Source organism: Megalops cyprinoides, chromosome 19 (genome assembly GCF_013368585.1).
Source record: "Megalops cyprinoides isolate fMegCyp1 chromosome 19, fMegCyp1.pri, whole genome shotgun sequence".
Lineage (NCBI taxonomy): Eukaryota > Metazoa > Chordata > Actinopteri > Elopiformes > Megalopidae > Megalops > Megalops cyprinoides.
The window spans coordinates 29,706,955-29,731,907 of NC_050601.1; the positions used below are offsets into that span (position 1 = coordinate 29,706,955).

Sequence of the window (24,953 nt, forward strand, 5' to 3'; positions counted from 1 at the left end):
TGCTGTGCATAGAGACTGACAGAGAGCATTGACTTTCTTGCCCAACTGAATGGCAGCCAGACTCTGTCACTCAGCCTATTCATTTGATGACTTTCTCATTTGCAGTGTTTCATTTTTCAAGTGACTTCTGGGACGGTTCATTGTCAATGTATTTAAACTAAAGCTTTTCACAGGAGGGCTGTGAGGCCAAAGCTCGCAGAGGCACTTTTGGGCAACTAAACCTGCACCAACAGCTTGAAGCTTACAGTCCTGGAAATGAAATGACATCACCCCCTCCACACTCACATCACGCTTGTCTAGCTACTCAGTTTGGCAGGCTGACAGTTTGAGAGCAGAATTCAGGCACATGTAACACTGAAGTTGTGGCGGGTTGGTCACTTTGTTGACCACATGGTTTAATCCTCACAAGTAGGGTTGGCTGGGGGGGGGTAGGGTTCACAGGGGGACAGCAGCGATAGTCTACATCTCATGAGAGGTGACATCATGCTTGGCGATGCCATTGGCCTGCACGTTTCCCTCATTGAGGCGGCGGGCTCTGTATGCCTCGTAGTGGATGCTGCTGGTGATGTCCTTTATGTTCTGCATGTGGGTTCTAAGACACACATACATGCGTTCTTACACTGAGATGCAGCTGATTTTAGATGAGCAATAGTAATATGAGCAATAACATGAGAAATAACTTAAATAGGAAATACCAAAGCTAACAGCTCTCCTACACAAAACTATTTCTACACCCATTTTTGTTTAATAACCACCATCACACACATAACACACTCACTTATGCTCATGTACATATTCACATAAACATACTTACTTACACACACTGTCACTCTGTGACACACACATATACACACACACACACATATTTACATACACACTCCTATACACACACACACTTCAGAGTCCCCCCAGGAAAGGGAGCACTGGGCATTGGGCATTGTGCATGTCCCATCATGGTTACAGCAGTTCACTCATGAACACACTTCTAGCCAGTCTTGGTCTAAAGACATTCTCATTTGTTTCTCTTTGGGTAAGAGCTAAACTACACTCCACCCTGGATACCACTGGAAGCCCTTTCTGTAAGAACACAGCTGCCCTCATAACTGCCTGCAACAGCAGACATGTTGTTTCCTTCCCATTTCCAGTGTAAGGGTCTGAGAAATGACAGCACTGTTAGAAACATAACTCAGTCTGAATGAGCCCCACAGAGAGCAAGGAAAGCACATACCGGATGAGCAAGTCCCGCAAATAGGCAAACTCACAGTGGCCAATGTTCTCAACTGCGGAGGAAACAGTGAGAAACAGACATGTGTGAGACTTCAGACATAAAGGAAAACATGTCTTCATCAGTTTTCAAAAAACTGAAATTAAAATTAAAATTTTCAGAATAAAATTTGAAGACTACACTTTTGTTTAGTGCTTATCTGTTGAATATAATTAATTTGTAGATTTTGACTTACCTGCACATTTTTGAAAAATTAAATGTTCAGCTCCTGTGTGCTATGTATTTTCAGAGCATGATCTAAAGTGCAATTCTGCAGGTTTTCCACAAGAGGGAGGAGCTGTAATATGGGTGAGACTGAAGAATAAGGGCAGAAGTGATTTCTTGCACTCGAGAAAAGAAATTGCAGGCAACTCAAGTAATTCAATTTATTTAAAGCCCCTCACAGATAAGTCTGATGGTTCAACAAATTGTGCGTGGCAACCACTCCGCAGCCTCATGAGGTGGAACGTGTGTTTGAATTATACATCATGTCAAGCCTGCAAATGAAATTAAAATGACTCTGTGACTGTGTTGTGGTCCAGGCTCTTCCAACTTCCTTGGCAGGAAATTAAATCACATTGAGCATCTAAAGCAAGAAGAGTCTGGGCCCTGCTGGAGGATTTATTTATAAATAGGTTTTTTGCCATTTATCCTTAGAGCACATTATTGGTTTGTTCATACATACTGAGTATGAAAATGAAGAGAGCTGTTTTGGCTTGCTGATGGTGAAGGCTCAAGCCATTTCAGACAGACTGTACTCGGTCAATTATGAGCAGTCTCCCCCATACTGCTCAAACAGATGGGGCTTGATTTACGACAGTGCTGCAGACAGGTCCTGCAGGTCACCTCTGCTAACAGCACAGTGTAACAGAGAACACACACACATACTCGCGCACGCACACGCACACGCACGCACGCACGCACGCACGCACGCACGCACACACACACACACACTTGTCTTGTTTAGAGAAATTCTGCCTTTAAGACAGCCTGCATTTAAAAAAGTCTGCCTTTAAGAAAGCTTCCCTTTAAGAAAGCCTACCTTTCTTGTTTAGGTTGCTTAACTGCCAATCTCGCAGTAGACCTGGACAGATCGCAGACATGGCAAACATATACGTGGTATCACACAGGCAACCTCTGACCAAACACTGTCCCGCCTCCCCCCTTGTCTGCCAGAGGTCTCCCCTTTCGTATCAAACCTGAGTACAGTTTTGGGTAGAGAGAAATTAACCTTCAATGGTGCCCCACTTTGTCTTCCTTCCCAAAATCCTCCTCCCGTTCACCTGGTACTCCTGGTCACTCCCCACCACAGCAAAGGGGATTATCTCCTGAGGGACAAGACCAAGAGTGAGAGAGGGACTCCGTTTACCCAGATGGAAAATGGTTCTCAACACTACCTGAAGATGACATTGCTTGGAGGGCAGCCTTCAGAGAAACAACCCACTTCAGGTAGATTACAGTTTCTTCATTTCAAATACTACAATTTCAGACCACAAGACATTCCAAAAAGTTCAGGAAAACAAAAATTCATCTTCAAGCCACAACTTACTTGACATCAATCAAAATACAATCTTTACACAGACAGAAAGGACTTTTTCATAGGCTTCAAACCAAAATCATGCCCCATATACATAAATATTATTTAGACAAAACAGCACATTAACCCATGTACATGCCAGAACCAGGATGTCTGTATTCTCTGGGCTTTCTGGGTTCTTATGGAGTGTTACTGTATTCAGGTCTGGTGAGTGTGTGGGTTCTTCACTGTGGAGGTGTGTGTGTGTGTGTGTGTGTGTGTGTGTGTGTGTGCGCGCATGTGTGTGTGTGTGTGTGTGTGTGTGTGTGTGTGCGCGCACATGTATGTTACTGTAAACGTATGGGAAAAGGAGGGTGGGGCCTTCTGGGATTAATACAGTTGTGCTCACAGATAAACCTGCCTGACGCTCTGACTGCCCATCGCCATGTTACACCTGTCACAGTGTGGGTTATATCAGTAATAATGTACAACATATTTGCTAACAAACAAAGGGAAGAGAGTGCCAGCTTTCAGATATCGTACACTTGAATCTTTTTTGTAACTTTTATGTTTTGTTGTGGATGCAGATAAAGTATTTGATTGTGGGAAATCTAGTGTAGGACTCACCCGGATCTTCTCATTGATCATTCTGTCCTCTGCATCCTCGTCAAACTCCTTCTGAGGATACACATCAATGCCATTGGCCCCCAGCTCTTCTCCGATCTGCAGACACACATACACACATGCTCACAACAAATAGCAATGCACAAATACTTCACCTCTCTGTGTAAATCCTCATCTACCGAAAGGACAGCTACAAAGACAGTACTTATGGGCTAGTACAGAGGAGACCTGACTATGACAGACCAAATGCTTAGCCAGGCAATCAACTCAGTCTTCAATTATGAGGGCTGAACACCTTGCTATTGTACCCTATGGAGCCAATTAGGTAATGAGGTTCAGGAGAGACCCAATTAGAGAGGGAGCTGTTAAGCAATGCACAACTGCAATCCAACAAAACCAATCAAAAACAGCACCCCCTCTGGTCATTGTAACTCATATGTAAATGTACCTACTGTAACTGTATAAAAAAGAATTACATCCTATACCTGTCGAACTTCTGCTCCATGCTGTTATTCCCACAGCCGGCTGTGCAAATAAACCTTCCTGACTTTGCTACAAACATCAGATCTCCCTTTTTATCAGAATAAAAGATGTTTTGGTATTTGGGGCATTTACCAACACTGTTCCTACTGATTCTACATGCAGTATGCTAGCAACAAGCATTCAACCACTGAGACAATGAGAGAGTAGGGGGTGGGACTTGAGGAACACTTACGCTTCTGTGTGAAGTAAACAGTGAGTCAGAGAAAGAGCAGGCAATGCTTTCTGTAGTAACTATTAAAAACAAAGGTGAGCAAATGCACACTATTCCAAAAGCCCAGGCTTATTCAGGACCCAGCAAAAGCTTTTGATTGGATGTAAAAGGCATTTACAGTTCAGAAATATTAAGGTCTTTACTACTCAATATGTGCCTGGCAGCATCAACCAAACACCTTACCTAGGTTTCATTTGTAACATTTATCAAACTATTCCATAGCATTCCAACAATAACATCAAGCATCTACAGAATGTCTACACACACACACACACACACATAGTCAAACACAAGCTAGCAATGACACGACTTTGTTATTCTTAAATGCAGTAGGTTTCCTTCTATATAACGTGTTGTAGAATAAGGCTGGGTAGTTATTGACAACACAAAGCTACCAGGATACAGTGAGGGTGTTTCTTTGTGGTGGGAGAATCTAGTAAGTAATTGTATGCAAGACATACAATGGCATACAAGCAATCAGCTGACCTTGGCATCAAGAAGCCTGAAGTCTCAGCAGACAATATGAGTCACTGAAGACAAGAGTGAGGCTGGAGATCAGACTGACGAACAGTTCTGTGTCCTGTGTTTTACTCATGCAGGCAAGCACACACGCACGCACACGCACGCACGCACGCACGCACGCACGCACGCACGCACGCACGCACGCACGCACGCACGCACGCACGCACGCACAGGTTAATCTCTGGGAGGAGTCATCTCATGAACACAGGCCAGTATTGACAGCAGTGAAAGTCTGGAATTTTGTGGTGAACACAAAAAACAAGGACACTCTACTGCAAAAACATTTTAAAAGTGTAATACATTTATGCATGATAGCTATGGTCAAAAAATGGTTTACTAGTAATGTTTCAAATGATGTAGAAGGCTCTAGGGGAACTGAATATTTTGTCCAGCTTTTCAAGGTGTTGCCATCATCCACCTTCCTAATCTTCTTGCAAAATATGTATTTCAAAACAACAATATATCTCTACCACAGAAAGTAGAGGAGCAGTCAAAGGCCATCTCTATTGCCAGGAACAGAGAACAGATATATACAGTATCAACCAAGGGCACGCTCAGCAAGAATACCTGGCTTTCACAGTCTGCTTTCACAGTCTGGCTTGTGATCATTGTGACATGTCTCTTTAATGTTCTGATCCAGGGGTGACGGAGGAAGTGATGTCATCAACCACGCTGTGGCCACATAAGCACAGTCCTAGTCCTCCACTGAAAAGTCATTCTCTCCTCTGGGACTGCATTACGAGGACTCCACAGCAGCCTCTAGACCAGCGAACTCAACACTTTTTACCAACACTGAGCCTCTTCTTCATAGGCCAGATTAAGTTCAACCAGACTAGGCCTGAACAAAAGGAAAGGCTGCTGCTGGCAGAGGATGCAAAAGCAGGGGTTCTCTCGCCTTCCCCATGGGGATTCCCCTTCCTCCAGCGGAGACCCAGCTATGATCCAGCACAGCAGGATCATAGAACCTTACACTGCCTGCAAGACAAGCAGGAAGTGCACTGCAGCTGGCTTCCCATGGTTGATCAGTCACGGATACACAGATGAACAATAAACAACAGATTGAATCTACTGGACAACAAGGTTACGGAGGTGTGCTCTCTTCTCTATCGATGGGTCTCTCCCTTCGTCGTCGCAGGTCGGCTCTTTTAAAACCCCTGTCACCTCCAGGAGCCAATGGGCAGACGTGAGCTTCCAGCCAATCCCGTCGCTGCACAAGACTAATCTGTAATGGTCGAAGAGGAACACCCCCACAACGAAACACAACCACAAACACACTTACAAGAAACCTGATGACCCGAGGGTCATAACAGTGAGGGATTCAGCAGAGAGGGTGAAGTGTGGAAGGTCATTGCACCATCAGGGGACAACGGCAGAGAAAGTTCTGGATAGTGTTTAGCTTTGACTAGTGCCTTATTGAGGTAAAACTATTTTCGACTCTAGGACTGACCAATGTGAGGGTGAATGCCATGTGCTTTCCTTTCCTGGAACTGTGAGGGTTTTCTGCTCCCACCCTGATATTAGTAGACATCAGGGCAGGTTTTTGACCACCATGGAACAGACAGAGTTGTGGTCCAGACCCATAGACTTGCACTGCCTGGCTGACTACACTGCAGCTGTCGTTGTCGACTGTTACAGAGTGACTGGTAAACAGCTGATGGTGTGGACTGTTACACTGACAGGTAAACAGCTGGCATTATGGACTGTTACCCTGAGTGACTGGTAAACATCTGGTGGCGTGGACTGTTACATTGAGTGACTGGTAAAAAGCTAGCAGTGTGGACTGGTAAACAGCTGTTGGTATGACTGGCCCAGATGACGCCATTTCACCAACCCCCCTGTCCCTCCTCCTCCCCCACCACACTCTTTCATTTTGTATTTTTGGCAGCATGTGCTTATGTGTGCCCCCATTAGGAATGCCCGTCCCCTTTGTAAAGCTCTAATATCACCCTGTGAAGGAGATGCCAAAATCCTTTGTCTTGGACCCAAAATTATCAAATCTTCAGACATGCCCATCCACACTGAGGAGGGACAGAGACATCTGCGTACCTTCTTTTTGAAGAAGTCCCTCTCCTCCAGTGTGAGGGTGTCCGCCTTAGCAATGACAGGGATGATGTTTACAACTTTACTGAGACGCCTCATGAACTCCACGTCCAATGGCCTCAGGCTGAGAGTGGGAGGAGGAGGGAGAGAGAGAGAGAGAGAGAGAGAAAGAGAGTGAGAGAGATGGGGGGAGAGGGAGGAGGGGGGGGAGACAGCATGGAAGGTAAATATCTGAAAAGTTGCTACATTTAGCGACATTTCCATGTGCCACATGGATTACAAAACATTCCTGAACACTGAATTTCCTCCTTTGGCTGCTAGTGCACATAATAACAACAAGAGGGTGCTCAGCTCACTGCGCTCCAGGCTAACTGACTGCCTTAACTGCCTTATAAATGCTCTGGTGTGTGCATTTAGCAAGCGCCCGCAGACAAGCCATGTGTGAATAGTGACACGCAGTTTCAACCTCCATAGGCAGGCAGCTACAGGCCCATCTCAAATCTCTCATTCCTTTAAAAAATCTTAGAAAAAGTTGTAACAAAGCACCTTTGCTCCTTTTAACAGTCCAATAATATTCTGGAAGTCTTTCAGTCTGGGTTTAGACTGCATCACAGCACAGAAACCGCTCTCCTAAAAGTACTTAATGACCTACTTCTCCCCTCTGACAATGGCTGTATCTCCCTACTTGTGCTCCTAGACCTAAGTGCAGCCTTCGATATCATCGATCATCTTATTCTGTTAGACCGACTTGAGAACCTGATTAGCATAAGTAGAAAGGCTCTATCCTGGTTCAGGTCTTATCATTCAGAGCGACATCACTTTGTCTTTATTAAAAATAAGTCTTACAAACTCTCCAGAGTAAGACATGGAATACCACAAGGATCCGTGCTTGGACCATTGCTCTTTTTGTTATACATGGTGTCTCTTGGCAATATCATTCATAAACAAGGCATTAATTTCCACTGCTATGCAGATGATACCCAGTTATACATATCTGCCAAACCTGATATCTCCTTGAAAATATCACATATGGAATCCTGCCTCAAAGACATAAAGACATGAATGGCCCATAATTTCCTCCTTCTAAATTCGGACATAACAGAAATATTGGTTATTGGCCCAAAGTCTATCAGGAGCAAACTCACCAACGTTACATTAAATCTTGATGGTGTCTCACTGGCCTCAAGTGCAACCATCAAAGACCTTGGTGTCACGATTGATCCTGAGCTCTCTTATGAAACACATATAAAAAACAGGACAGCTTTCTTTCATTTGAGGAATATAGCTAAAATCAGGAAAAGCCCCTTCAGTTGGTTCAAAATGCAGCTGCTCATATTCTAACCAGAACAAAGGACTTTGAGCACATCACCCCAGTACTAGCCTCTCTCCATTGGCTACCTATTGTTGGTAGATGTCCCAAACACCAAAATGAGTTTTATTCCGATGAAGAAGCAGAACCGATGTTCGTAGCAAAGTCAGGAAGGTTTATTTGAACAGCCGACTGTGGGAACAACAGCATGGAGCAGGAGTTCAACAGATATAGGTTGTAGTTCTTTTTTATTCAGTTACAGTAGGTACATTTACATATGACTTACAATGATCAACGGGGAAGCTGTTTTTGATTGGTTCTGTGGAGATGTACATTGATAAACAGCTCCCTCTCTAATTGGGTCTCTCCTGAACCTCGTTGGCTCCATAGGGTTCAAACTTCGGAAGTGAGGTCCATATATGGTCATGGGGAACCCCATGTTCCCCAGACTGTTATCATCAAGAGGCCCCTTTTGGCTCCGGTCGGATGTACGGATTCCCTTTGTATTCTAATACTCATCTCATGTCTCCACATCAAACATTCTAATACCGCTTGTCTCCGGATCAAAAGCCGTGCCGCTCCACAGGACTGTCTCCTAACACTATCAGATACCGCATTCATTTCAAAATAGTCTAGTCTAGGCTGAAAACTTACCTCTATATCAAATATTTTAGTTGAGAGACACGGCACGGTGCTGGCATTGATCACAGAGTGACTGAGTGGTCATTGCTGTCACTACATCATGGCCTGGTTACTCTATGTTCAGCTGATCTGGCTGTGGTCTGGTGTTGACTGCCTTAGGGTCGCCCTCATGAATGTGCTGGCCCCTTGCCTCTAGTCCCCTAAGTATGCTGCGGTAGTGCTTATATGCTGGGATTTTTCCGTATTACACAAATACATCTCTCTTCCCCCCTCTGCTACCCCCTTGCCTTCATGCCTTTATGTTTTTCATTCCTGCAGTTAACATCCACTAATCACTGTTACCTATTTGTTTCCTGTCCCTGCTCCGGGCTCCTGCCTGGAGCCGTAGCTCAAGCGCCACATCCCGATTTCCAGTTCAGCTACCTCGCTGCCCTGCCTATCAAGCCAACTGTGTGCCAAGAACCGGACATTCTGGGATTACATTTTATAATTACTCTGTTGTTAATTACTACTGTCTATCTAATTCAAATGTCTTAAGTGCATTACACAACTGTATTCTATGTAAAGTATTCTCTGTAATTCTATCTGCCCAGTGCCAGCTAGAAATAGATGGGCTCTCCCTCTGAGCCGGTTCTGCCCAAAGTTTCTTCCTGTTAATTAGGGAGTTGTTCCTTGCCACTGCTGCCTTAGGCTTGCTCTCAGGGGGTCTCAGGCTTGGTAACAATGTAATGCTGCTTTGTAACAACTTGTGTGGTAAAAAGCGCTATACAAATAAAATTGAATTGAATATCCTTAATGAAAACCTGCTCCAGAGTGCTCAGGACTTCACACTGGGTGAACCTTCCAACAGGACAATGACCCTAAGCACACAGCCAAGACAACGCAGGAGTGGCTTACGGACAACTCTGTGAATGTCCTTGAGTGGTCCACCCAGACTTGAACCTAACTGAACATCTCTGGAGAGACCTGAAAATGGCTGTCCACCAACAGTCCCCATCCAACCTGACAGAACTTCAGGGGATCTGCAGAGATGAATGACAGAAAATTTCCAAATCTAGGTGTATAAAGCTTGTCGCGTCATATCCAAGAAGACTTGGATTTCTAAAATCCTGTTTTCACTTTGTCATTATGGGGTGTTGAGTGTTGAGTGAGGTAAAAAATGAATTTAAACGATTTTAGCATAAGGCTGCAGCATGTGAATATAAAATGTGAAAAAGTGAAGAGCTCTCAATACTTTCTGAATGCACTGTAAGACTAAACAAATAATAAATGCATATACTACTACTAATAGTAATAATAATAATAAAAGAACCTGAAACCCCAGCCATTTCCTGATTCTGGCAGAAGGGTCACATGGCACAGGACTTGGAAGAGTGCAGTGAAATCAGATCCAGATGTCAGCTGAGTGGGAGAAACAGAACTCTGGACACACAGAGGAGAGCAGAGAACTTATCCAGTCAGGAAAAATCATGGCTGTGGGATGCATGTGGGATGCCAGGGTGACAGTGTGTGCACATGACCACTCCTCCCCACTCTTGGAGCAGATGGGTTACTATTCAGCCACCTCGACCTGGACCACCACGTTGACGATGAAGGCAAAGACAGACAGGTCCAGCCACACTGAATTGGCCAAAGAAGAGGAGTAAGACAAAAAGCGCTCCATACCTGGTGCCTGAATGGAGCAAATGCTCCCTCCCAGGCACACACCTCCAACACATGTAACTTCGCCAAAAAGTTAACCATACTGGCTTGGTCGTCTTCCAGGATAAAAATGACCACGTTTCCGCTGATAGATGCCTGGCAGACTTGAAAAATAAAAAAAGTCTCAGATAAAACTACGTTTGGAGAAAAATTAAAGATCTTATACTTAAATGTAGAGGGCTTATCTATGCCAAAATGTGAATATCAGAATCGATTACTGCCAAAACACACATGGACGTAGTAACCCTACAGGAGACCCATGTGGGAGAAAATTCACCTCCCTCAAAGTATAAAAGCTCTGGCTATACAATCATCACTAGAGTCAACCTTGAAAGATATGGTATAATGACATATGCGAAAAACCCCTCTAAGGTGATGGAGGAGAGTGCCAGGTTTGGCAGGCAGGATATGCATACTGCGGTTGTGAAGAAGGGAAAATCTCAATTGTCAACATATACACACCGCCCAATAAAAACTGGCCAGTGCCTTCACTACCACAATACCAACATCCAGTGGTCATCACAGATTTCAACAGTCACCATAGTTATTGGGGATATGATAGTAATGACTGTGCAGAAGAGGAAACCAGCAAATGGGCAAAATGCAAGAGACCGCAGAACTTTCTTGTCATGGGGATGGCAAAGAGAATATAATCCTGACCTGACCTTTGTGTCCTCAAATGCTCAGAAGGTACCCATGCCAGCAAGGAAAGAGGTACTCAAGGACTTCCCTAACAGCCAACAGACTAATACTTATCATGACTGGAAATAATATTGCCATAACCAAAACCGTCCCCAAACCAAGACGGAACTTTAGAAAAGCAAATTGGTCAGATTTTTCCTCTGAAATTGACTCTGTATGCCTACGCAAAAAACCAGAACACAAAAACTTCAGTTTTTTCTGCAAACTGATATTGAAAAGCATTAACACATACATCCCTAGAGGATTTCGCAAACAGTACATACCATGCTGGTCAGCTAGAAGCGAAAACCTCACGGAAAGGTACAAGCAAAAACTGGACCAGGAGGAGTTGCTTGAGTAGAGATAGGGAGACGAGATGGGTGGAGACAGTGGAGAACCTGGACTTCTCTCACTCAAGCAGAAAAGCATGGCGACTCATAAAAAAGTTAAACCCAGAAAATCGGAACATGAAAAAAGCATCCCCTCAGTCCCCAGATGAAATTAGGAAGCACTTCAAAAGCAGGGGGACCCACATACCCGAGCATAAATTTGAGACATGGGTGCGGAAATAATACCAACAACTTTTCACCTCATATCCGGAGGATAGTGAAGTTCTTACACAGCCCATTACTCTGAAAGAGATCAAAGCAGCAATAGTGAAAACCAAAACAGAAAAAGCTGCGGGACCAGATGGAACATACCCAGAAATGATCAAGCACCTGGGGGACGGAGGTGTGAAATGGTTAGATTACACCTTTACAGAAATAATCCAGACAACCAAATATCCCTACCGGTGGAAACTTGCAATAGTCACAGTCCAGACAATGCAGAACACTATAGACCCATTACCCTCTTAAGCTGTTTCTATAAACTCTTTGAGAGAGTAGTGCTCACACGTATTTCCCCTATCATAACACCACACCTACAACCAGAACAAGCAGGCTTCAGAGAACACCAAAGTACCAGCGAACAGGTCCTCGCTCTTACATCTCACGTTGAAGTGGGATACGAAAACAAAATGAAAAAAGGGGCTATATTTGTGGATTTCTCGGCTGCCTATGACGAAGTGCGGTGAGACAGCCTGATGTTCAAACTGGCTAAAATAATTCATTGTAAAAAAATCCTGCGCCTTCTATCAAGGATTACAGGACCAAGATATTTCCGAGCAACTACTAGACAGGGAAGGAAAAAAGCAAAACAACGAAGATAAAAAACGGAGTACCTCAGGGATCCGTCATAACACCAGCACTTTTTAATGTATACATAGGAGACATGCTAAGGGCACAATCCCAAAAGTTTGAATATGCTGATGATTGGGCTATAGTACATCATACCAACAGAACTGGAGACATAGAAAATACCTTATTTAAAAACATAAATGACTTATAATGAAATATTCGTATTTCAATAGATGGTACCTAAAAATGAATACAACTAAAACAGTTACGACCCTTTTCCATTTGGATAATAAGCGGGCAAATCTTGTAATGATCAACAAAATAAACGAAGACACCCTACCTATGGAACCTCACCCAAAATACCTTGGAGTGACACTAGACAGAACATTGACTTACAGAAAACATTTAGAAAATTCAGCCCAAAAACTGAAAGCCAGAGGAAATCTTGAGGAAACTGGTGGGAAGCATGACAGTCTGTACTGAGGATGGTCAGCTCTAGCACTGTGTGACAACACAGCAGATTTACCCCAACATGGGAACGAAGTGCACACATCTCAAAAGTTGACATCCAGTTAAATAACATTGAGGATAATTCTGGGTACATTGAAATCAAATTTCATGGCTCCCAGCTATGAGTGCAATTCCTCCACCCTTCCTCAGAAGAGAAGCAACACAAAAAATGCACCAGAACATTAAAAACTTGGACGATGACATCCAACACATCATGATAGGAGTGCCAGATACTAGCAGACTGAAATCTTGAAGACCCTTTTATAAAGGCCAGGAAGATTGCTTTGAAATAAAAACAGCATGGAAAGAGTACTGGAGGGAACACTTACCAGTGGGGGGAGTGTCAGACCAAACTCAGCCACTACAGGGCTTCAATAATGCAACTCACAGACAATGGCTAATAGTAAACAGACTCAGGTGCAAACAGGCTAGAACAGTCCTAAATTTGTACCGATAGGGGCTGTGTGAGTCAGCATCCTGCCAGCTTGCGGAGCAGACGTGCAAGACACTGACCACCTAGTAATGGAGTGCCCAGTCACAAATGTGACGGGCATAAATGAAAGTGGCAAACCTTTCAGGAGATGGATCGAGGATCTACAATTGGAGGTGTGAAAACCATATAATGACGATGATGACTCAGCCACCCATTCTCAAGTCCTACAACACTCACACCTCACTTAACCATGTGAAAAATACAGCTCACTCACTTAAATAAAAGAAAAAATAGCATAAATCCTGATTTTTCAGCAGTAAACAACAAAGGAATATTCTCAGTGACTGAAACTTCATAATAAACCTTCTGGCATTGAAAGGAACAATGTTTAGATATTTTTAGGTCTTCCAGCACTGTATCATGCCTCTGCCTGCAATCCCCCTGCAACAGCACTGGAACACCACTCTGCCTCTATACAAACTGTAGACTATATAAAGTCCATACAAACCTGGATACATAGTGAAATGGATGTTACAAGCAGTATTAAGCTCAGAGAAACTCAGAGACATTACATGGGCATCCTCCTATACTAGCCTATAGTTTTATATATGCAGTATATTAGCCATGTGCCTTCAAATGACATGGGACAATGGTAATGTTAGTCTGTAGAGTGCAGTAAACATTCAAATAGCACACAGTTAATATATTAACTGTAACATTAGTAGATACAACATCAAATAAAAGACAAATATCTATCTCATAAACTGGACATCAACTGATCATGACCCAACACCACAGAGAAATAGATTCTACACTCTAACCTACATTCAGACAGAAGTGTCTGAATTCTAGGCTACCAGGAGCAGTTAACATACAGCAGAAGTCTGACCATCTTTGGAACAGCAGGGACACCACATTACACCATGTTACTTTTAGTAAAACCTTTAGCCTCAGTGACCCTTTGTTACGGGAGTTAAAGATGACTCATTAACTGCTGCTATTGTACACTTGCAAGGTCGCTTCAGGGGTCAGTGCAATCACTCATCTGTCACATTCCGTGTTCCGCAGCCCGGTTAAGGAGGATGACTGATCCCTGGCCCTGTCACCACCATATGCCTGGGGATCTTTCAGTACACAAGCCTGAAGATGGGTGAAGCTTGAGACTTAGTATCAGATGTGTGGGTCTGCATGCACTAATGTGCTGCATGGGTATGGTGCTGTATGGCAGTGAGTATGCACACTAATGTCTGTGCATACTGCCTAAGTGTGTGTGATATATATATATATATACATGCTGAGTGAGCACTGTATATATACACTGTCCATCCTTTCTCCAAGCTGTGGGCCTTGGCAAATGCAACACAATTTTTTAGTTGTCTTCTGTTTTTGTCTTCAAGACTTTTGTCCAAACAAAATCTGACCTTTCTGTCCTAATTAAATGAGAAAACTCAATGAATGATACAAGACTTTATTTTGGTATAATAAGCATCATCTAGAGGCCTTTGCCTTTCATATAAGCCATTTCTGATTCCAATTGATCAACTACAAGTCAAGTTATTATTTGTTGTTCCTACAACTTGGATAAGCAACAAGACTTTTGTCAGCAACTGTATATGCCCTCACCAGTGTCCTGTGGGAGGGATGAAGTATATGCAGCAGTGAACACGCGAGTCTGGGATCCTCTTCTTCCTGTTGATGCTGATCTCTTCCTGCAGGTACTGCTCATACTGCTCATTAATGAACTTCATGATGGGTTGCCAACTGTAGACCACAAGGGGGGAAAAAAGCAGGACACATTCAGGCATGGACACTGATCTCAGATCTGTGCACATCATTTCCTGCATTGCTCTCACTGGCAGCTTTCACATGTGATAAAGGCAGTAAGTTGTGGTTTGGGTGTGTGATCTTACTCTAATTTTTTCCCATTAGGCACACCTGGTATCACTCACCAGTGTTCATTGTTGATCTGATCCCCAAAGCCTGGAGTATCAATGACACTTAGCTTCATCCTCACACCTTTCTCCTCAATGTCTAGAGAGGGAAACAAGTTTAAAAGCCCTTGTTATCAGGGACACACAGATCATACAGAGCTGGGACCAAAGGCTCAGAGCAGAGATGTTGCCCTCTCACCGTGGCTGATGGATTTGATCTCAACGGTCTTGGGGATCCTTTCCTCTGTGGAGCTCAGCACTGACCTGCGGCTCACCTTGGACTTGAAGAGGGTGTTCATTAGAGTGGATTTGCCAAGACCACTCTGTCCTGCACCCAGAGGCAGACAGAGACACATGGGAGTCCAGGGACTGAGCAGACGCACACCCTTACACACACAAACACAGTCACTCACATAAACACACACACACTTATACCAACACACATGCTCACACACACACACTCACACAAACACACTTTCACACACACAAACACACACACACACACTGGCACACTCACACAAACACTTACTGACATAAACACATACACATTTATAACAACACTCACACACACACACACACACACACACACACACACTCACTCACTTACACAGGCACACTCACTCACACAAACACACACACACAATCACACACACACACATACACTTACACACACCCTTATCCACATTCACACACATGCACACATGGACACAAATGTACATTGAACACACTGACCCCTCCCATATTTCTATCATATTATCTTTTATATATTAGCAGGTGTTGTAATGAACATGTGCATCATGTGTCAGAGGACAGCAGTACTCATGACACAATTATTGTACTGTATATTATTATATGTAGAGTTACTGCACATAACACTTTCAGTCTGATAGGTCAGGGTAGATTAGCAAGATGAATATGATTGGACTGAGATGACTAGCACATGAAAGTGCCCAGGGCTGGCAGCTCACAGATCTCCCCTCAATATTCCATACAGCCCAGGGCTGGCAGCATACAAATCCCCCCTCAATATTCCACACAGCCCAGGGCTAGCAGCGCACAGATCCCTCCTCAATATTCCACACAACCCAGGGCAAGCAGCGCACAGATCCCCTCTCAATATTCCACACAGCCCAGGGCTGGCAGCTCACAGATCTCCCCTCAATATTCCACAAAGCCCAGGACTGGCAGCTCACAGATCCCCCCTCAATATTCCACACAGCCCAGGGCTGGCAGCTCACAGATCCCCCCTCAATATTCCACACAGCTCAGGGCTGGCAGCTCACTGATCCCCCCTCCATATTCCATACAGCCCAGGGCTGTCAGCGCACAGATCCCCCCTCAATATTTCACAAAGCCTTGTGCTGGATCCCCTCCTCAATATTACTTTCAAGAGCAAGAAACATAAAGACATATATGGTAACACATAGGCATTAAGGTATTACAGTTTTTTTCAATTGCTTAAGCACAATTTTGAAAACAGGGCCCGGTTTTTCAAAACACTTCACACAATTAGCATAACACTAAACCCAAGTAGCACAACACCTCAGATCATTTGCAAAATGGAACACTTAAGTCAAAACTATACAATTTCTTATAAAAACCCTATTTTCTTGTCATAACATAAACACATCCATCATATGGTCTGATTCTATTTGAATCAGTTAAACACTCCTGTTCTCAACCTAAAACACTTTTAGCATTTACACAGAGAAAGTTCAATTCAATTCAATTCAATTCAATTTAATTCATTTTTATTTGTATAGCGCTTTTTACAACACAAGTTGTCACAAAGCAGCTTTACATTGTTCCCAGGCCTGAGACCTCCTGAGAGCAAGCCTAAGGCAACAGTGGCAAGGAAAAACTCCCTGTCAGGAAGAAACCTTGAGCAGAACCGGGCTCATAGGGGGGGCCCATCTGCTTCTGGCCGGCACTGGGCAGATAGAGTTAGAGACAAGTTATGCAATGTACTTTAAGACATTTATGATTGACACACAATAACAGCAGAGTTATTATAAGAAAGTCTCCTAGGATGTCCAGTTCTTGGAACGCAGTTGGCTTTGATGGGCAGGGCAGCGAGGTAGCAGGACTGGAAAATGGGATGAGACGCTTGGGCTACAGCTCCAGACAGGATCCCGGAGCAGGGATAGGAAGCAATCAGAAAACAGTGGTTAGTGGATGATAAGAATGTCAGGGATGTAGAACAGAGAGGCAGGAGAGGAGGGGCAGAGAAAAAGGTGTGCAACAAGGAAAAACCCCGGCAGGCTAACATTATGGCAGCATACCTAGGGGACGGGAGGCAAGGGACCGGCATAGTCATGAGGGCGACCCGAAGACAGTCAACACCAGATCACGGCACAGGGTCCATGAAAGCAATGACCACTTAGTCCACCAGAGACTCTATGATCCACGCCAGCACCAGGCCATGTCCCTCAGCTGAAGGATTTACTATATAGATATGTTTTGAGACTTAGAGGTGGAGAGAGAGTCTGTTCCCCGAATCTCGGAGGGTAAGCTGTTCCACAGGAGAGGGGCTTGAGAGGAAAAGGCTCTACCGCCTATAGTAGTTTTGCCCACTCTTGGAATGGTGAGAAGCCCGGCATTTTGGGAGCGAAGGGCTCTCTGCTGAAGATATGGGTGAAGAAGGTCCTTAAGATGGGGGGGGGGGCAAGCCCATTTAAAGCCTTAAATGTGAGTAAGAGTATTTTAAAAACGATCTGGTATTTCATAGGTAGCCAATGGAGAGAAGCCAGAACTGGGGTGATGTGCTCAAAGCGTTTAGTTTTAGTTAAGATTTGAGCAGCTGCATTTTGCACCAGCTGAAGGGGTTTTAATGAGACGTTCGCACATCCTGACAAGAGGGCATTACAGTAGTCTAATCTGGATGTTACAAAGGCGTGGATTAGTTTTTCAGCGTCGTTAATTGATACGATTTTCCTGATTTTAGCAATATTTCTCAGATGGAAGAAGGCAGTCCTAGAGGTGTTAGTTATGTGAGTTTCAAAGGAGAGCTCGGGATCAATAACAACACCAAGGTCTTTGATGGCTGCACTCGGGGCAAGGGAGACACCATCAAGGTCCAGTGTACAATGAGTGAGTTTGCTCCTGATTGAATTTTGGCCTATGACCAATATTTCGGTTTTGTCCAGGTTAAGGAGGAGAAAGTTTCGGGCCATCCAATTCTTTACATCTGTTAGGCAAGCCTCCATGTTTGAAATATTCAGAGGGACATCGGGTTTGACTGATATGTATAACTGAGTGTCATCCGCGTAACAGTGGAAATTAATGTCATGTTTACGGATGATATCGCCAAGAGGCAACATGTATAACGAGAAGAGCAGAGGTCCAAGCACAGATCCTTGAGGTATACCATATATTACTCTGGAACGAGCGGATGATTTGTTGTTAATGGAGACAAACTGATATCGTTCTGATAGATAAGACCTAAACCAAGATAGAGCCTGTCCACTTATGCCAACCAGGTTTTCGAGGCGGTCAAGGAGGATACAATGATCGATGGTATCAAAGGCTGCACTTAGGTCTAGCAGCACAAGAAGAGAGATACAGCCATTGTCACAGTAGAGTAGAAGGTCGTTGAGCACTTTCAGGAGAGCGGTTTCCGTACTGTGGTGAGGCCTAAATCCGGACTGGAAAACTTCCAAAATGTTGTTAGAGTGTAAAAAGGCACAGAGTTGCTTTGATACTGCTTTTTCCAGAATTTTTGAGAGGAATGGAAGGTTCGAGATGGGCCTATAGTTTGACAGGTCATTGGGATCAAGATTAGGCTTTTTCAGAATAGGCTTGATAACTGCTACTTTGAAGGGCTGAGGTACGTGTCCAGACATAAGAGAGGCGTTGATAAGATTTAATAGCGGTGTGCCAATTGCAGGCAGTAGCTGTTTTTAAAGCCAGTTGGTATGGGGTCAAGTTGGCTAGTAGAGTTATTAGATGAATTGATAAAAGAAGAAAAGTCGCTAAATTCAATGGGTATAAAAGAGTCAAAGCGTGAGGCGGGCCTAATAGACATACCTACATAATCTGGAACGGGACTGGCCAGGCAGGAGGTAGAAGTCGATGAGAATTTTTGTATTGTGTCTCTTATCTTTAAGATTTTACTATCAAAGAAGTTCATGAAGTCATTGCTACTATAAATTGCTGGTATGGTAGTGTTAACTGATGCAGGACTCTTGGTTAATCTGGCGATAGTGCTAAACAGGTACCTAGGATTGTCCTTGTTTCTCTCAATAAGGGTAGAGAATTATTTGGATCTGGTAGCTGTGAGGGCATGCTTGTAATTTAGGAGACTTTCCTTCCACGCCAGGAGAAAAACTTGTAATTTGGTGGAGCGCCATTTTCTTTCGAGTTTTCGTGTAGCTTGTTTGAGAGCACGAGTATGGTCGTTATACCAAGGTGCTAGCTTCTTGTCTGTGATTTTCTTCCAAGAGAATCACAGACAGAAAGTGTAAAAATAAATTCAACACTACATCACACCAATTGTGCAGACCAATGAAAATATTTCTTTTCATATACTCAAGTCAGTCAATACTGAACATTTCAACAAAACATTACAAAACAGTTTCCAGTTTTCATACAGTATTACTGAACATACCATTGTACTGTAAGCTTACAGTAGTACTGTAACATAAATTACATATCCAGTTCAGTTCTGAAAAAAAAAGAAAACTAAACATCATCTCTCCGCCTAGCTGGATCTGGCCACAGGGCCTTGTCAACATCACAGGCTATATTTTCATTTGCAAGGCAACATGGGAAGAATCTTTTGGAGTGACAAATCCACCCTTGTATTGATGCTGCATCAATTTGGTCACATGCTTCCTCCATAGCTTGAATGAGGGGCATCTGGACATAGGGCCGGAGATCATAAACCTTCCACCGCCATGCTGAGAAGAACTCCTCGATGGGGTTTAGGAAAGGGGAGTATGGTGGAAGGTATTGAACTATAAATTGTGGGTGTTGATGAAACCAGTTTTGGACCAGAGCAGAACGATGGAAGGATACATTGTCCCAGACGATAATATATTGCATCTGGTCCCTTTGGTTTGCTGCTGTGATAATATTGTAATCTGTCTAAAAATGTAAGAATGAGGTCAGTGTTGTAAGGACCCAACTTAGCATGGCGGTAGAGGACCCCATTCTATGTAATAGCAGCACAAAGAGTAATGTTACCCCCACGTTGCCCTGGTACATTGCCCTGTGGCCAATGATGTTTCTTCCCCTTCTTCTCACTGTTGTCAAGTTAAATCCAGCCTCATCAATGTATATAAACTCATGCAGGACTTCCTCCTCTTCCATCTGCAAAACTATCTGAAATACAGCAAAAGATCACATTGTGTAGATCAATATACTGTAGGTCTGCTATACAGTAAAATTACATGTACAGTAAAAAGGCAGTGTAGCATAGTGGTTAAGGAGAAAGACTTGTAATCGAAAGGTTGCTGGTTCGATCCCTGCTGGGACACTGCTGCTGTACCCTTGGGCAAGGTACTTAGCCCACAATTGCCTCAGTAAATATCCAGCTGTATCAATGGATAACATTGTAAAAAAGAACTGTAACCTATGTAAGTCGCTCTGGATAAAAGCGTCTGCTAAATGAATAAATGTAAATGTACTACAGTCAGTGAACAAAACTTACCTCCACATATTCACGCCGCAGGACTTTCACCCTGTCTGAATTTCTTTCAAATGGCACTCTATACAGTTGTTTCATCAGGACTTGATGTTTTTTAAGGATATGGGCTATTGTTGACAGAGAGACCTGTTGGACATTACTGAAAATTGTGTGATCATTGACAATATGGGTTTGAATTTCTCTAAGTCTGATTTTCACCTGTTTCTCACCTGTGCTCTTGATGAAATGTCTGAACTATTGATGCCACCGTGTACCTGCTTAGGTTAGGCTGTACTCTCAGTCCAGCCTCCCTCAGTGTTAGTCCGTGGTTTATTACATGGTCCACAAGTGTAGTACGAATTTCATTAGACAGATTTGGTTGTCTTCTTCTTTGTGCATATCCTACCCCTCCTCCAGGTCTTCCTCTCCCTCTACCTCTTCATCGTCCTCTTCCTCTACCTTGGCCTCTTCCTCCACCTTGTTCTCTCCGGATTCCCCCTCTCATCCGCACTCTCCCTCTTCCTCTGACACCGTCCATTTTTGTTAAAGACAGGTGAACTTACCTGTTGCCTTTTTACAGTGCTTAAACCTGATCGGTGTGTCTACATTTAAGCACCTGTCTGTGTGCACACCTGGTGGCTGTGTTTAACCAATTGGTTCATGGGTGTGCTCATTTGAAAGCCTTTGCTTTGAAATTGCAAGGAAATGGCATCATGATAAATTTCTGTGTCAAATGTATACAAGTGTGTTTAGTGTTTTGCAAATCAGTGTGTGTAGTGTTTTGCAAAAAGTGTGAACCTGACAATGTGCTTACAGTTGTGCAAATCTGGGCCAGTGTTTTGCTCCTTGAGTGTAAGGTTTTGCTAATTGTGGGAAAGTTTTAATTTTAGTGTGTAAGCAATCGTAAAAAACTGTAAAAAAAATTCTTCGAACCCAGCCTACCCCCACTATCCTAGGGAGTTGTTTATGTGCATCATGACTTTGGCCATGCGTGATACCAATTTGTAACACTTAAATTAATTGCACAATACTAGAGCCAACGGACATTGTGGTTACTTTAGAGGCCTTGCTTAGCTAAACCTCTTGAAGATGTTTTGTTGTTTGAATGCAGTTTTTCAGGACACTGCAGTACTTACATATGGATTTCCACTGTGGTTTAAGTTAGCAGAAGGAAACTTACTACAGCAACCCTGGCTGTGCTACAACGCTAGACGTTATGTGTCTGTCTGTCCGGCTATGAACAGGATAACTGAAGTTACAGACACACCTGGATGAAACATGGTTAAATGATCATCTATGGACCAAAAATAGAATTGATTTTTTGGTTGCACAGACTACTCTTAAATAGTAGTGCTACATATTGTGTGCCATTAATGCAGCTTTGATCTTCGTTTGCATAATAAACCACACTCTTCCCATCATGCAACTGGGGGGGGGTTATCAGCTGTGCTGTGCTCTTACTGCATTTTTAACTTGAATCCCAGTAGCTGAGTATTAGCATGAGCGCCATGCTAAGTGCTGGGACAGACCGCAGGTGCAAGGTCAAGGCAACCACTGGAACATAATTGCTCGCCAGGGCCGGGTCATGGTCCCGTGAGGCCCCTGGGCACATGTCTTTTGGACCATCCCCCCCCCCCCCCCCTTTTCTTTCTTGCCTTCCTCCTCGCAAAATTGTCTGCTGCATTGTCAAAATCAAGCTGTCTGACAAGGTCTGACTCTATTGACATAAGTGACAATGAGCTGAGACGTGTTTGGCACATGCTACGCCGCAGATCATTTTTTATTCTGTCTAAAATGTGCCTATTTCAGGCATATGTTTTACCACTGCCACATTTCTATCTGGCCTTTGGATTTTCAGTTTTCTTTTTGCTGACCCACTAAATTGCTCAGATATTTCGCTTTTAATGGCCAAATGCAATAGAACAAACTGGATTTCTGGATTTAAACAAACTGGAAAAAATTCATGGATTTAAATCTTTGGAGTTAAAACCTATGGATACTGAATGCAGTATTTTTCTCCTCATTACAAAACGATTCTGTATCATATGAGACACTTGCAACACTAACGTAAGAAGGCTGTGGCAACTGGCACGAGTGATTTTTTTTATGTTAGGTAGCTACATACCTTGAAATTGTGGGTAAAAGCTATGTAGATAATTTGATTCTTTAAGCCTAAACACGATTAATGGCGATGACAAGATTGAAACAACAATCTGGATTGAAACAACAAAAACACGTTATGTTTTAAATGGTAATGTATTATTAAAAGTTGTGATGTAACCAACTGGCTAATAAATAGGCTATCCGCAATCAACGTAGCCAGCTAATTTATTTATAGCGACCTAGGTAGACTGGATTTAAACACATCTGTGTTACAAGAGGAAAAAACAACAAACATCTGAAATCTGCAATAAAAACATAACATACACACTTTTCCAGTTCGAACTTGGACGAGTCCTGTCATTGCAGATATAGTGTAGTGGTAGATCCGGGCCTGTTGCTAACTCCCCTCACAGAGTCTGGGACTGGGACCACCTGCACTCCAATGTCATCATCATCAGCCACCACATGGGAGAGACCCCTCCACACCCCACCAACACACACACACAGTCAGCAGAGGGGATCACGGAGAGAGCCAGAGTCCTAATAGTCCTAAGAGACCTAAGCTGTGCCAGAATCCTCCTGTTCACATACACACAGGGCCTCAGCTCCATAAATCCAGGCAGCCAGCCTTATAGGGCCAAAACCAACAGAGCTCAGCCCAGACAGTCAGTAGCTGTTTCACACCAAAACAACCTGGCAGAGGACAGAAAACAAGGAGTTGGGGGTAGGGGGTCACATTGGATTGGTGGCTGGGTGTTCAAGCATTGCAGAGCACCTTGTGTGGTGGGAGGGGCCATCTCAGGTCATTGGCTGGTTAAGTCAACATGCCAGGAATGAGGAAGGCCTCTGGACCTCCTTAACCCACAGTACACTGGGGCAAACAACTGTTGTACACTAAACGGCTATAACAGACCCCTTGCTTCCACAGAGAATGTATGTTTACTTACTGTTTCTATTTACTGCATTCCACTCTCCAGTGCATGTAGACGCTTTAATAACTGGTAGTGGTGTGTGAGAAGTGATCACTTCAAGAACTTTCAGTCAGAGGTTTTTTCGTTGAGATATCCAATCACATCTTGAACACTGGTCTCTATGGAATGTCTCAGCAGAATGTCTGGCTGAGCTTCAGCATTGTTTTGCAGGTATCTAATCACAAAGAATGTGACCATTACAAATCATTTCAGAGGTGAGAAAAATTGAAATCATCATATCCAAGCATTTCAGAATGTGGAACTTCCACCCAGCTAGACCACAGGTATACGTTCACATCACTCACATAGGAAATCCAGCCACTAATCCAGTCATTACACAGACATTAACCACCTAAAGTAAATGTGTAAGCCACATTCCTTACACTATTCCTGTCTGCTAATATGTTCAACACATATTGTAAATGAAACATTAAAGTGGAACATAATCCTCATATATTCCATGCACAAATATCTCCTTTTAGTCTCCTTTTAGTGCACGCAGCTTGCACAGCTATGCTGACTGAGCTAGCCCTCCAGCTCCCCAGAGTCAAACACTTGAGTATAAACGCCGTGGAATTGTGATCAGTAAGTGCCACATGCTCATTTTTATGTACAGTTTGTTCTGCCTCCAGCTTCCAAACATCTTTGATCCAACTGAAACAGACACTCACTGCCTGCATTCTGCTGTGAGGCAGCCTCCCAGATATATCTCATTTGAATTCCCTCAGATCTGTGCAAGGATTCGTTTTAACCTTGATATAGCATGGAGTATAGCAATGAAGTCTTTCTGGCAGCACGGTGCCTGCTAATGTTCAGTTTTCTCTCCCTTCCTTAGGGTTTGTGTTTTGCCATGAGCAGAATGCCTGGAAACAGGAACATGACAGAGCGAGGTTTACAACCTTCTACCTCTGGCAAGGGGGTCACAGATGGAGCGGTAGAGCTTTTTGGGGTGTCCACAGGTGTGCTTTTAAGATGCAGTGAGTGGGGACGTTTGCACTCTGCACACAGTTTGTTGCGGAGAAACCAAGGACCCACTAGCGTAACATAATTGTGATTGGCCCCGGGGCAATTGGTGCGATTGCCCCCCCCAAAAAAAAGAAAAAACAAGCGCATGCTCGTGCGCAGACACACAGTTTCTTTCCGTATTG

At 43.6% G+C, this 24,953-nt stretch overlaps 1 protein-coding gene across 1 annotated transcript in view; it reads right to left on the bottom strand.

Moving 5' to 3' along the window:
* Positions 1-370: 370 nt before the first annotated feature.
* The window catches only part of LOC118794645 (septin-9-like), a 75,519-nt gene continuing 50,936 nt past the window's right edge, over positions 371-24,953 (bottom strand). The window contains exons 3-10 of the mRNA XM_036552897.1: positions 15,305-15,433; positions 15,124-15,205; positions 14,798-14,935; positions 6,727-6,844; positions 3,408-3,503; positions 2,496-2,592; positions 1,229-1,280; positions 371-592 (exon numbers count right to left, since the gene is read on the bottom strand). Coding sequence (XP_036408790.1) covers positions 460-592; positions 1,229-1,280; positions 2,496-2,592; positions 3,408-3,503; positions 6,727-6,844; positions 14,798-14,935; positions 15,124-15,205; positions 15,305-15,433 — 845 coding nt within the window. The 3' untranslated portion in view covers positions 371-459. The remainder of the gene's footprint in view (positions 593-1,228; positions 1,281-2,495; positions 2,593-3,407; positions 3,504-6,726; positions 6,845-14,797; positions 14,936-15,123; positions 15,206-15,304; positions 15,434-24,953) is intronic.